Source organism: Nannospalax galili, unplaced genomic scaffold (assembly GCF_000622305.1).
Source record: "Nannospalax galili isolate Female #2095 unplaced genomic scaffold, S.galili_v1.0 scaffold287, whole genome shotgun sequence".
In the NCBI taxonomy this organism is placed as follows: domain Eukaryota; kingdom Metazoa; phylum Chordata; class Mammalia; order Rodentia; family Spalacidae; genus Nannospalax; species Nannospalax galili.
In genome coordinates, this window is record NW_008357493.1 from 337,505 (window position 1) to 350,237 (window position 12,733).

Sequence of the window (12,733 nt, forward strand, 5' to 3'; positions counted from 1 at the left end):
AAATGTTCTCCTTGGTTAGAGGGGAGCTTATTTGCTTCTGACTCAAAATTAGTATTCTTCTGAAACAAAACACTGACAAACTCAACTTAAAGAAGGGTTTATTGTGGCTCACAGTTCAAGCATATAGTCCATCACAGCAGGGAAGGTATGGCAGTGGGAGCTTGAGGTAGTTGGTCACATTGCACCCACAGTCAGGAAGCGTAGAATGATGGATGCTAGTGTTCAGCTTGCTGTCTCCTTTTTATTTAGACTGGGACTCTGCTCACAGAATGGTACTACCCATAGTTACAGTGGATCTTCCCATTTCAGTTAGCCTAATCTAGAAACTCACAGACATGCCCAGAGATTTGTTTCCATGGTGACTCTAAATCCTACCAAGTTGACTCTCAACATTAACTCTCAAAGGAGAGTATACATGATACCACATGGTCCCTGAGGTCTTCTTAGCCCTGCGATGGTGGGACAGTGCCCAGTGGTTTTCTAGAGATGCTGTAATTATACCTAGAGGTATAATTACAAGGGAATATTGTTCTCATGTGGTTCTAGGGGCTGGAAGTTCAAGATGGAGATGTCAGTAGTGTTGGGTCCTCTGAGACCTGTGATGGTAGGATCTATTCCAGATTTCTCTCCTTGCCTTGTAGAGAGTCTGCTTTACCCTACATGTCTTCACACAGGGCTTCTTCTGTGTGAGCTTATGTTGAAACCTCTTACAAGAAAGTGAGATATTGAATTAACACCATTTTAAGGACCTCATTTTATTTAATACCTCTTTAAAGTTCCTGTCTACAAACATGGTCACATTTTGAAGTACTGGAAACTAGGACTTCCACATATGGGTATTTTTAGGTAGAAACAACTGAGCATTCATTCAATAGATAGTGATATTGTTTGCCGCTAATTATTAACAAAGGCCATCCATTAATCTGAATGTGGGCATCATGGGAAGCCCAAGCATATAAGGAAGAGGTAGAAAGTTTTATACTTTCCCAAGACTCCTGCATGTATGCATTTGTATGTATGCATGTTTGTGTGTGTGAGTGCACATGTGTGTTTGTGTATGTGGAAACCAGAGGTCAGCCTCTGGTGTGTCATTCCTCAGAAGACTTTAGTTTTGAGGAAGAATCTTCTGCTGGGACCCGAAGCTCACTGATTAGTTGAAGACGGCTGGTCAGTAAGCCCCAGGAATCTGCCTGTCTCCACCTCCCTAGAGTTGGGATTACACGCACCTATGCCAGTATGCCCAGCTTTTTACATGGTGCTGTGAATCAAACTGAGGGCCTCAGGCTTTGGCTGCTACTACTTTATCCACTAAGTTTTCTCTCCAGCCCAACCCCAGGACTGTTGATATCTTCAGTACATGTACTTAAATTCATACTCAACAAAATCCCATTTATCCATTCGTTGTCTATCAAACTTGGCTTAGGTCTCCACAAATACAGCATGCCTTTGGTTTACCCAGTCCTCTCATCCATTTCTTCTATCCTGGCAAGGTAGAAACAGTGGCCATTGGGTTTTTGTTTCTTCTGTTTCGGTAATAGAAGCAGTAGTTAACTTTTTCTATTTATTCTAGAATTAATCAGGTAGAGTGTGTTTTGATCAAAAAGTATGATCTGGCAGAAGGTGTAAAAAATGACCTTCCCCATGCTGTTTCCTTTCCCCTTATTTAATGACTTTCAGAGTGAAATAGAGACTTAGTAGTGACATACATGTATTAAGCAGCTGTTGAATGTGCTATTATACATAGCTGTTAGATGCTTTATCAATGGGAGTTTTCTATAAATACTGACCACTGTCACCATTTGCTTTCCACCTGGTCAGATGCTCAGTAAAGAGAAGCAGCATGATTAATTAATCCACATATTATTTGGTGACCCCATTAAGGCTGCACAGTCCTCGCTCCTCCTATGACAACCTCCCTGCTGTTCACAGGACTTGGGGCCAAGCACTTGTAGAAGCAGAGTGTACTTACGCATTGAAGCGTGCACGAACCACCACCCGGCAAAAGTTTCTGAATCTGTGCTCCCGCCCCACGATGAACAGCGGCTTGTCGAAGTATGGATGGTTCTCTCTCAGCTCCTCTTCCTGAACTTTCCTTCAAGGGGACATTTCTGGGATAAGAGCAAGGCCAGGGGAAAGAACCATTCCAAAATGAGAGCCAGGGAACACAGCCATGCCCTGTACCTTTTCATCTCTGCTTGCTCCTTTTTCTCCTGAATCATCTTTATTTCACTGTCTTCTCTTTGTGCATTTCTGTATCTCACTGTATTGGAATGCTAGAAATAAAATAAAAGGAAGCATGTTACAATGGAATGTTTTCAAAGGCCTAATGCTATTTTTAAAAATTAAAATAAGTATTTCTGTTTATATGTGCAAACTATAACATACATAATACAATAGATATATCTTAATATATATAACATCTATATGCATATAGTTTATTGGTCATAAGCATCTTGACAATGGCATTTTTTCTCCTTTAAAATATAAAATGCAGGGCTGGAGAGATGGCTCAGCGATTAAGAACACTTGTTGTTCTTGCAGAAGATCCGGGTTCAAATCCCAGCACCCACATGACAGCTAACAACTGTCCTTAACTCCAGTTCCAGGGGATCCGACAGCCTCTTCTATCCTCTGTGGCCATTGCACGACATGAGTGCACTTACCTACACGCAGGCAATACATACATACACACAAAATAAAAATAACAAATAAAATAAAATATTTAAAATATAAAATACTTGTCATATATTTAGAGAAATTTTATGATGTATCATACTGTTGGGGACATAGCAAAAGGAAAAGCTAAGACAGCATATCTTTCTTGTGGGGCTGATAGTTTAGTGATGGAGAGAAAGATTAAAAACTAAACCCAAACGAGTGTTTTAGAGGATGCATAGTACTCTAATTATAAACAAAGTAGGGCTAAGGTTGTGACTTAGTTGGTACAGTACTTGCCTAGCATTCAAAAAACCCTTGGTTTGATGCCTAAAACTGTGTAAGCTGGGCTTGGTAATATATGCCTGAAATTCCAGCTCTCAGTAAGGGAAGGCAGGAGATCGGAAGTTCAAGGAAACCCTTGATTACATAGTGAGTTCTAGATCAGCCTGGGCTACACAAGACTGTTGAGAATGTTTCAATACATGCTTTCAGAGTCATGTTCTAATTTGATTCTTAAGTAGACTGTACATTTATACTGGATCACTCAAAACAAAGTCCTCTAAAGAGTGTTGCCTTTGAATTTACCACTAGAAATTTTCACCACATGATGTGCCCAACTCTGGAATAATAAATGTACAGCCCATGTGCTGGATGTGATCACAATTCCATATCAGTAATAAGCTAGTCAATCAGACAGAGCTGTGGATATTTTAAAAAAAAACAAAACAAGACAAAACACACATAAAAAACCATGGCAGGAACAGAGCCCTGCACAGGTTAGAAACACATCATTGGGTAATGCTGGTATCAGGTATTCCCACCACAAGCTTCTAGTTCTCAACTTCCCCGTGACACTTAATAAGGGCTGTCTATGTGGACAAAACCCAACAGTTTCAATGGTACAGGCACATATACACCGAGCACTTTATTTAGCTAACTCTCCTTTCTGAGTGCCATTCTTGATCCTGAACATTCACGACTGCTTTCCCAGCCAACTGACCAGGTTCAAGTTGAGGTTTATATTGTCACATGAACCTCACTCTTAGATGGTAATCTTAGCATGGGGAAGCCATGGGTAGTCTAAATAGTGGCCTCTGGATTCCTCACATGGCTCTCTTCTTCACTTTATTTAGTTCTTTGGGCTAATATACAAGAGTCTACACATGCTTTTGTATCTTAAATTACCTGCCTCTGAATCTCCACCTTTGATTTCCTTACCCTATTTTATTTTACTTTACAGAACAAAGCAATTTTCTTATAGCAACAGAGGTAGTGGAAAAGAAGGTTAGAGTAGCAAAAAAAGCCCTATAACATTTACTGGTCAATTCTATAAAATCTCTAGACTATATGTTGGAAGATCCACCTTTGCAGTTTTACTTGTCAATCATCTGGTCATAGAACACCCTTAGGAAGGTAGGTTCACCTAAGTCATGCTAAATAAATGGGTGGAATAGCCAGTGTGTTAATGAGATAGTGAACTTTTCCTGCCTGGAATCCTGCAGTGCTTCTGGACCTGGCCATAGACATGCAGGTTTCTGTAGGACTTCAGAAGTCTATCTTCAGAAGAATTCAGAAAAGTGCAATCTCTCCCTTTCTTCTTCTTATCCCTTTTCTAAGTACACTTTCTCTAATGCTTTGGGATGCCCCAGCACCTTGTATTTCTTTTCTTTTTCTCTAAAGCTTCCATCCACTACATGTGGTTGCTCATCCATTACATGTCTGACCTCCATGGAAGTGCTAAACCTGTATGACCTCATGGCTTTTTAACTTCTCCTCTCCATTCTCCTCCTCAAGGCAGCTGCTGAGATTTACAGCTTGCCTGCCCTTTAGATTTTTTCTTTAAATTCTAATAAAATCGTCCTAAAGGTACTGTTTGAATTCATTCTTAAATTCTTTTATGAATAGAACTAAGAACCCTCTAGGGGGTGCTGTTTCTCCCCAGTAGCAATAAGAAGAATTCACTCTCAGCAATGCCATTTCTATTTACTTGCTGATCATCTGTTTCTTTTACTAGGATGTAAACTTTGGAATATTACCACTATACCTTATCACTTAGGACAGGATCCAGCATATATTAACATTTAGTAAATAGTTAAGTCAGTAAGTAAACATATGGAGGGCCCACAGTTTAAGTGTAAAAAAATTCTTAGGAAATTCTATATGATCTTTACAGGAGAATTCTTCCAGAAAAATATTATTTCTTAATTTCTGTGTGTGTGTGTGTGTGTGTGTGTGTGTGTGTATGTTATTCATGTGTGGGTACATGTTGTGTGTGAGTGTATATAGCGGCCAGAGGAGGATGTTGAGTGTCTCTTTGTAACACTCTGCCTTATTCCCTTGAGACGGAGTCGCTCACTGAACTTGGAACTTACTAGTTTTCAGTTAAGTAGGCAACCCACAAGTCCTAGTGATCCTCCTGTCTCTGCTCCCCACCAGTGCGGAGATGACAGATGTGAATGGCCATCCCTGACTTTTTATGTGGGGAGCTGGGGATCTGAACTCAGATCATGCTTGCATAGTAAGCATTCTTACCCACTAATCCATTTTCTGAGCCCTAATTTTCTAAGTTTTAAAGCCCTGAATTTATACACACTAAATCTTGATTTTAGAATATTTGGAACTTGATAAGTTTTCAAAGTTGTTTAGGTGTACCATTTCTATAGCAAGCTTTTTAAATGGACTTAATTTCAGTCAAATAATATGGATGCATCACTTTTGCATTATTCTTTTTAACCAAGGTGTGTCTCTGCATGGGCTATCTAGATTTTTGTAGTTAATGGTCATTTTTTTTTTTTTTTGGTACTTGGCTTTTGTAGGAACAACTTTTATTAATGGATGTAATACGAACTAATGACTTAATTAACCCTAGCAAACCAATGAGCTCTTGGGTCTGATGATGGGGCATCTCCTTGGTTACTTCAGTTTGGTACTTGACCCCAAAAGATAATGAATGTGGGTAAACTTGGGAATTAACATATCAAAGCTCTGCAAGCCATGTACCCACCAACTGGAAACAGGACCTTGGAAAGGTCTTGAATGAATGTGAACTAGGGATGAAAAGACTAGATGATCTGTGAGGATTAAGGGTCCAACTTAACTTGAATTTGTACTTCCTCAATAAAGCTGAAGAAACTATTTTGAATAAATTAAGGGTGTGGCCTGCCCTGGAGACACTGTAGGAGAAACGGTTTCAGGGACATTTCCATCCCCACAAGGAGAGGACCAGGACAACTCCATCTGCACAGGCTGAGGGCACAACAGAGATCCATAGATTCAGTTGGCACAGTTCTGGGAGACAGATGGTTCTAAAAGATAACTAGAGGAACCTGTGTCCTCCAAGTTCTTAAAAACTTAAGAGTTACTCTGTTCAGGTGATTTTGATGTTGGTGTAGTAATAAATGCCACAGGCTATGTAATTTATTTTCTGAATTTCCAGATTCCCTCTGGTAAGAAAACATTTAAAGATGACAGGAAAACTCAGGTACTAGAATTGTCTAAACAATATTTAAGTACTCTTTCATAATCAAGTTTCCAAAATCTAAAGCATTGCTTAGAACTTACGTCTTGAGTCAAAGTTTCCAGAGATTTCCCCCTGCTTATCCTCTGGCTATTTGATCCATGCCGTAGTGACCTAGAACAGCCATAGTCAACTAGTCAAAACATCTCAAGACCAAATTTGTATTCAAATAATCATTATGGTAGAAAGTTAATTTTTCTGATATATCACAAATGCCTTATTTCTTTTTTTTTACAGCAAATGCTTATAGTCTGTCTATGTATGTGTCTTTGATCCCCTCTAACAAGATTTCATATTTTTTTCTTTCTGATCTTAAAAGTAAGACTTTGGTTATCACCAAGGAAAGAGTCTTTGAAGTAAAGATTCTTAAATCTTTGAATCAGATTGGGAATTTCTTTATTGCTACCACCAGCAGCTAGAACCCAGGCCCTCACCATGCTTGCCTGGCAACCAGGGTGGATGCTTTGTACTGAGCCACTTCCTGCAAAGTCCTTTCCACAGCATTGCTGGAGTCCCTCTTCCTGGAGTATTTACCTGCGCTCCTGGCGGATGTGATGCTGTACGCTGAGGATTGACCTTTCCTTTGCTGGCTGCCCCTCGAATGATCCACTCAGCATGCGCTGTCGAGTGCAAGCTCTAGGAAAAGAAAGAAACCCAAGATAAATGCATGATTTGTATACTTGGAATGAATAATACATCAGTGCCCATGGCTCTTATTAATTTTAAGGAAACACCAATGATGAAGCAAAATACAATTGTAACAAGTAGAGGAAAATAACCTTTAGGTCCTGCGTCAGACGCACAAAACGGAAGTTCCACAGCTATGAGGAAGAGCTGAAAGTACACAGAAAGCCTGTCTCTTGCCCTCTTCCTTCGAACCCTCAATAAAATGGAGGGTAAGCTTCCTATAAGGATTCTGCTAGCAGCAAGCCAGTGTACCCACAAGCAGTCATGACAAGCAGTCAAAATGTTGGTTTGGAACTTTTCAAAGGAGTTGTCTATGAGCTTTCAGGGAAAGATTTGTCCAGCTGGCCTCCTGGAATGTTCTAAAGATGGTTGACAGAAATTTAGGAAAGTAGGAAAATACATTTAGGAGCAGAAATGAGTGGTAAAGACCAATAACCTAATCTTGAGCTATGTACAACAATGTGAATATTCCTAATATCTTTGAGCTGTGCACTTAGAAATAGAAAAAAAAATACCACCTAGAATTAGTTCCTGAAAAATGTTCACTATAAAGTCCATGGCTTACTCTGGAAGTTACCTTTCTTTGTATTCTCAAAAGCATGAGACTTTAAAAGATATCTTCGCTTTAGACCATAGCTGAACTATTGTTAATTTTAGATTCGCTAATGAGTGAAGACAGGTGACCCAACACCTATGGCGTGAACTATTTTAGTGGGAAAATAAAATGTCTCCTCCAGAAAGCTTTCTCCATTAGGAATGACAAGAATTCCTAGAAGGAAGCAGTCATGTGGAAAGACAGTGACAGAGGGCCTTAAAAGCCCTGTGTGCAGGGGCTGGGGAGATGGCTTGGTGGGTAAAAGTGATTGATGTGCATGTCAGCTTGAGGACCTGAGTTTAGATTGTCAGCACCTTAGGAAAACGCCAGGAATATCTGCATGTGCTGATAACCCAGCACTGGGGACTCTGTCTCAAGGGAATAAGGTGGAGAGCAATCATGGAGGTCACCTGCTGCCCTTACCCATCAGGCTTCTCTGGTCTCTGCACATGCTCCTACATATATACCTATATATAGATACATATACCATACACAAAAGACCAATGTGCCAGGCATATACTGTCACTATTTGTGAAATTTCAAGTCTCAGTCCCCTTACTGGTAACGTTAGAAGAGCCTGACCTCAAAGATAATTCATAGACTTCAAATACAATGACTTCATGATATGGAATGGCATATTTATTCAGCACCTTAATGCATACACATCAGCTAAGGCCTTCTAGAATACTTTTGATGTTTCTTAAAATGCAGTTTTAGAAAAGTTTAAATTATCACTCTCAGTTTCATCGTTAAGATTTCTGAAAGTTGTATATTTGCTTACCATACTTAACAGCTCCTATGGTACTTTGTATATACCCAAGTTCTTAAAAATCCTTTGAATTGTTTGAGAATTTCATACATGAATGCATAATGCATTATGATCAAGTTTGCTTCCCATTCTCACCCCTCCAGTTCTTCTCCTGTTCCTCCCAACCATTTTTTCCTTCCAACTTGATGTGCTCATTCTCTCTCTCTGTCTCTCTGTCTCTCTCTCTGCTTACCTATCTCTTGAGTCCATGTATATGTGTATGCATGAATGTAGGACCACCTATGGAGGCATGGGTAGCTTTTCAGGGGCTGCATCTTTGAAGAAAACTGATATCTAACAATAGCCATCACTGCCAATAGCTCCCCAGCTAGAGGTGGGATTTTATAAGCTCCTCCCCCATCCATGTTGGGATTTTTGCTGGCTTGGTCCTGTGTAGGTCTTGTGCATGCAGTCACAGCCACTGTGAGTTCATGTGTACAATGGCCCAGTCATGTTGGGCAAATACTGATTGGCTGCAGATATCTACTTCTGGTTTTTACCGTCTTTCCAACCCCTCTCATCAATGATCTCTGAGACTTGGGGAAGACTTGATAGGTCTGGGAAGAAGGCTCACTGGTTAAAGTGCTTGATGTACTTGCTGTGAGGTAGATGAAGATAATCTTGGTGAATATCTTTGAAATCTCTCAAATCCAATGAGTATAAAAGCATTACCAGCAGTAAAGACCAATGGATCTCTACTGTTACTTCAGTAAGCCACAGGAACAACTCTGGGGAAATATCCAAGCCAACATTTTACTGTACAACTGGATTTATGGACTGGTAGATGGAGACGGTGTTCATTTCCAGGACTCTATAGAATGGTACTGCATAAGAAGATTCATTTCCAAGTTAGCTCATTAAGGTAAAGCAAAATATCACATAACTAGAGTGGATTTTTGGAAAATAGACTGAAAAGCATGAAGTAATTTTGAACAAGTCTATTTGGAGTATTGCTTTTCTGGCATAGATATCTGGATTCCCCAGCAATCTGTGTGAACCACAGACACTGGACCTTCAGTCACTACTGCAACTTTTATTCCTTTATCATGAGACTCACTCCATAAGTAGTCAAGACCTACGGGTTTTAAATAACATCCAACTTAATTACGGCATGTCTTTTTGAGTGTAGGGGACCTTGCAATGAAGGAAACAGGAAGAGTACAGTTGGCTAGAGGCTGACTGTTGTAAGACTGTGGGTTATTTGCCCAGCAACCCAAGCAGGAAAATAGTTAGACATTCTTGCTTAGAAGTGCTAACACTGCATTTGTTGACTCCAGGGCGTAATGGATCTCTAGCACCTGAGTTAAGGAAGCAGTTCCTGGTGGCCTTTGCAAAATCTGCTGTGGCCTCTCTGAACAGACCAGGCAAGTCTCCATGGGGTCCATGGTCCCCCTTCACTGTGGCTCCCTTCACTCTCTTCTCCCAACAACATGGCTGAAGGGGTGGTGGAAAACTCATTCGTGTTCCTCATTTTTATCGTTTGACTCATTTTTTTTCCCTCTGAGTCTAAGAAATTCAGAAAATTGTATCTGAAGAGGTTAGTTTCATCATGCATGTGAATCACAGTCTGTTTTATGGGGGATTCACCCATTGAGCAGGGATGGGGGCTGGGATCAGTTCTATCCTGAAATCAGAAAACTTTGCTTAAATGTGTTACAATAGATAAGCATTTCCTTTAATTTCCTTTTACACATTTTCTCCCTATGTCCATTACCACTACTTGCAAGAATTATTTCTAATTGGATTGTGATAAAATCAAAATTAATACTCAGTGATTCAGCATTTCTCCCTTAACAGCCAGTTGAATTTACAGCCCATGATGTCAGAGATCTCTTGGAGGCCAGCAAAGGCCTAGCTGGCTTCTGGTGCTCAGTGAGGAGACCATGGCTGAGATTCCTTGTACTTTAAACAGAACTACTTGCTCACCTTCTCCTGTGTTTCAGTCACCACATAATCTCAGTACAATGAAATCAGGCTCACAGGGCTCAAGCTAACCCTGGGCTTGGGAGGACACCTCTGGTACCTCAGGCCCTGTGTATTGCTGCCCCTAACTCTCTCTGACCAGTAGGTCCCACCAAGTGTGCCTCCCCCACACTTCTGTAAAACCCAAAGTAAACCTTCTTCATTTTCATCTATGAATGTCATGTTGAACCAATGGTAGGACTAAATGCACTGACATCACATTCTTTCCATTGGGCATGCCTGTGATATATGAACTAAGAAACTCTGTAGGTAAATGTCATGCTTTCTTAGCTGAAAATGGAGAGCTATATTCCTTTAACAAATTGTAAAATACACATGTGAGTAAAGGCAGGGAGTGCTGCATATGACAGGAAGCTCGTTGAAGGTTCCCAGAGGAATATTTCCTCTTCCCTTGACACTACCAAGTACTCCAGAGGAATGTTATTAAAACTCAAAACCAAAATTATATTCTAGGTGTGATCGTTGATAACTTCTACATAGTCTATCTTTGAATGGTGTCCCACAAGAAATAGGTAATGATATAGGTTAAGAAACTTTTTTATAGATATACAAATTCATCTAACGGTATATAAAAGTATGTGGAAACTCCTAATTTCATTGTACCAGGAGAACAGTAGCCAAACTGATGGACAGGGTAAGACCCTCAGATGGGAGATGAGTCCGGGACGGGAGGTGGAGTAGGAGCACAGCCATGGGAAGGAACAAACTTTGGCTCTGACCACTTGGATGAGGAACAGGCAGAAAGCACGCCACAGTAGCACATTTCTGCATATATCCAACAGCCTTACACTTAAGCCATCCTCACATTAGCTGGTCATGGAAAAATGTCTTGTTATTTTAGAAAACATTGGTGTTAGTAAAAAGTTTCTATCAATTGAACACGGTCAGCTTTTTTTTTTTGAGATATTACTTATTGTAATATAATATGCCAACGCTCATATAAAAGCATGGCTAGAGTTTAATATTTTTAAAAGCAGATACGATTTTATTATATAAAAGCATATATAATAATCCAAAAGATGAACTATAGCAAGTAATGTTTTGATAGGTACAATAGAGTATATAAATGGGTTCTGGTGAGTGACATAAAGTAAGAAGTGAATATTTTATCTACACAAAATCCTTCAACTTCCTATTGCCCTTCAGAAAAAGATGAAGCCAGGGCTCAGGGTGGCTTCCAAATCCTTGATTATCCTCATTCCTGACTGTACCCTTTTCTAGTTTCTTCTTTTTCAGAAAAGACCCGATTCTCCCAGGCCATTCCTGTTGGTTATTCAGTATTGCATGTATACTATGTTCCTAAGGGCTCTAAGAGAATAAGGGCTGCCTTTAAAACTGTTCATTGTTATTTTCCAGCTCTTATACATAACATAGTATGACTTCCTAAATACTTGTTGAATGAAGGAATCTTGAAATGATGTAAGGACCAAACATTTTAATTTCTTTTTGATCATGTTACGTTTATGAAGTATGAAAGTCGTCACAAATAAAATATGTTAGTATGAATTTTTGAAAGTTATAATCTTAGCTTTATCTCAAATTAAAATACCTCCTACCACTCCAGATTAATAGGCTTCACACCTAGAACAGACAAGACCCAGAGACAGTACTGGAAAAAAAAAAAAAAAAACAACTTTAGATGTTGATTCTCACAAGTAGAGAGTATATAAAACCTTATCCGTATTTTTTCTGTGAAAGTTGTTTGGGGAGCATGGAAATCGATATGGAGGCAAGCACTGTACAAGCTGAACTCATTTCAATTTCTCAACTGGAGACCCGATCCATCACTGGGACCTGATCTCCACATATCTCATCTTATAGAAACTTCTTGGCAGCAGAAACAGTGGAGGACTCAGAAATGTAGAACTTTTGCAATTGTACCTGACAAAGGGAATTCACACATGACTCAGGTTTCTAGGTTAGGCATAGATGTCCTTGAATGGTAACCTATAACTTGCTAGTTTAAATTTTCATTAGGCTTTGTTTGCTTTTTGTCTCATAGAAGGATACAAGGAGAAGAGTCTCAGGAAGAAAATGTCCATTTATTTGCTGCTCAGAGAATAAGCAAAGTTAATGGCATTGAAAAAGCACTGTGGTCTTTAGAGACAGTCTCCATTTCTCAGAGAAGATACAAGACAGAGTGCAAAGGCAGAGGCCTTCAAAGTCTTCCATGAATCTTTTCTTTCTTAAAAAAATGTTATTTATATTTTTACAATATGAGTGTATTGCTTGCATGTATGTAAGTACACCTGTGCTGTGCAATACCTGCAGAGATCAGAAGAAAGCGTCTGATCCCCTGGAACTGGAGTTATGGATGGTTGTTTGCCACCATGTGGGTGTTGGGAACCAAACTCAAGTCCTCTGCAAGAACAACAGGTGCTCTTAACTGCTGAGCCATCTCTCCAGCCTCCCTGCATGTTTTCTTAAAGGCAAGATCAAGAAGGCTGGTTTCTTAGAAACTCCACCTAATATATATATATATATA

At 39.7% G+C, this 12,733-nt stretch overlaps 1 protein-coding gene across 1 annotated transcript in view; it reads right to left on the bottom strand.

The window, feature by feature from the left end:
* Positions 1-12,733, bottom strand: part of Nalcn (sodium leak channel, non-selective) — a gene marked incomplete in the record, with an annotated part of 412,798 nt that overhangs the window by 71,147 nt on the left and 328,918 nt on the right. Inside the window, 4 exon segments of the mRNA XM_017794878.1 lie at positions 1,970-2,092; positions 2,182-2,273; positions 6,220-6,289; positions 6,710-6,811. Of these exon segments, the coding sequence (XP_017650367.1) occupies positions 1,970-2,092; positions 2,182-2,273; positions 6,220-6,289; positions 6,710-6,811 (387 nt within the window).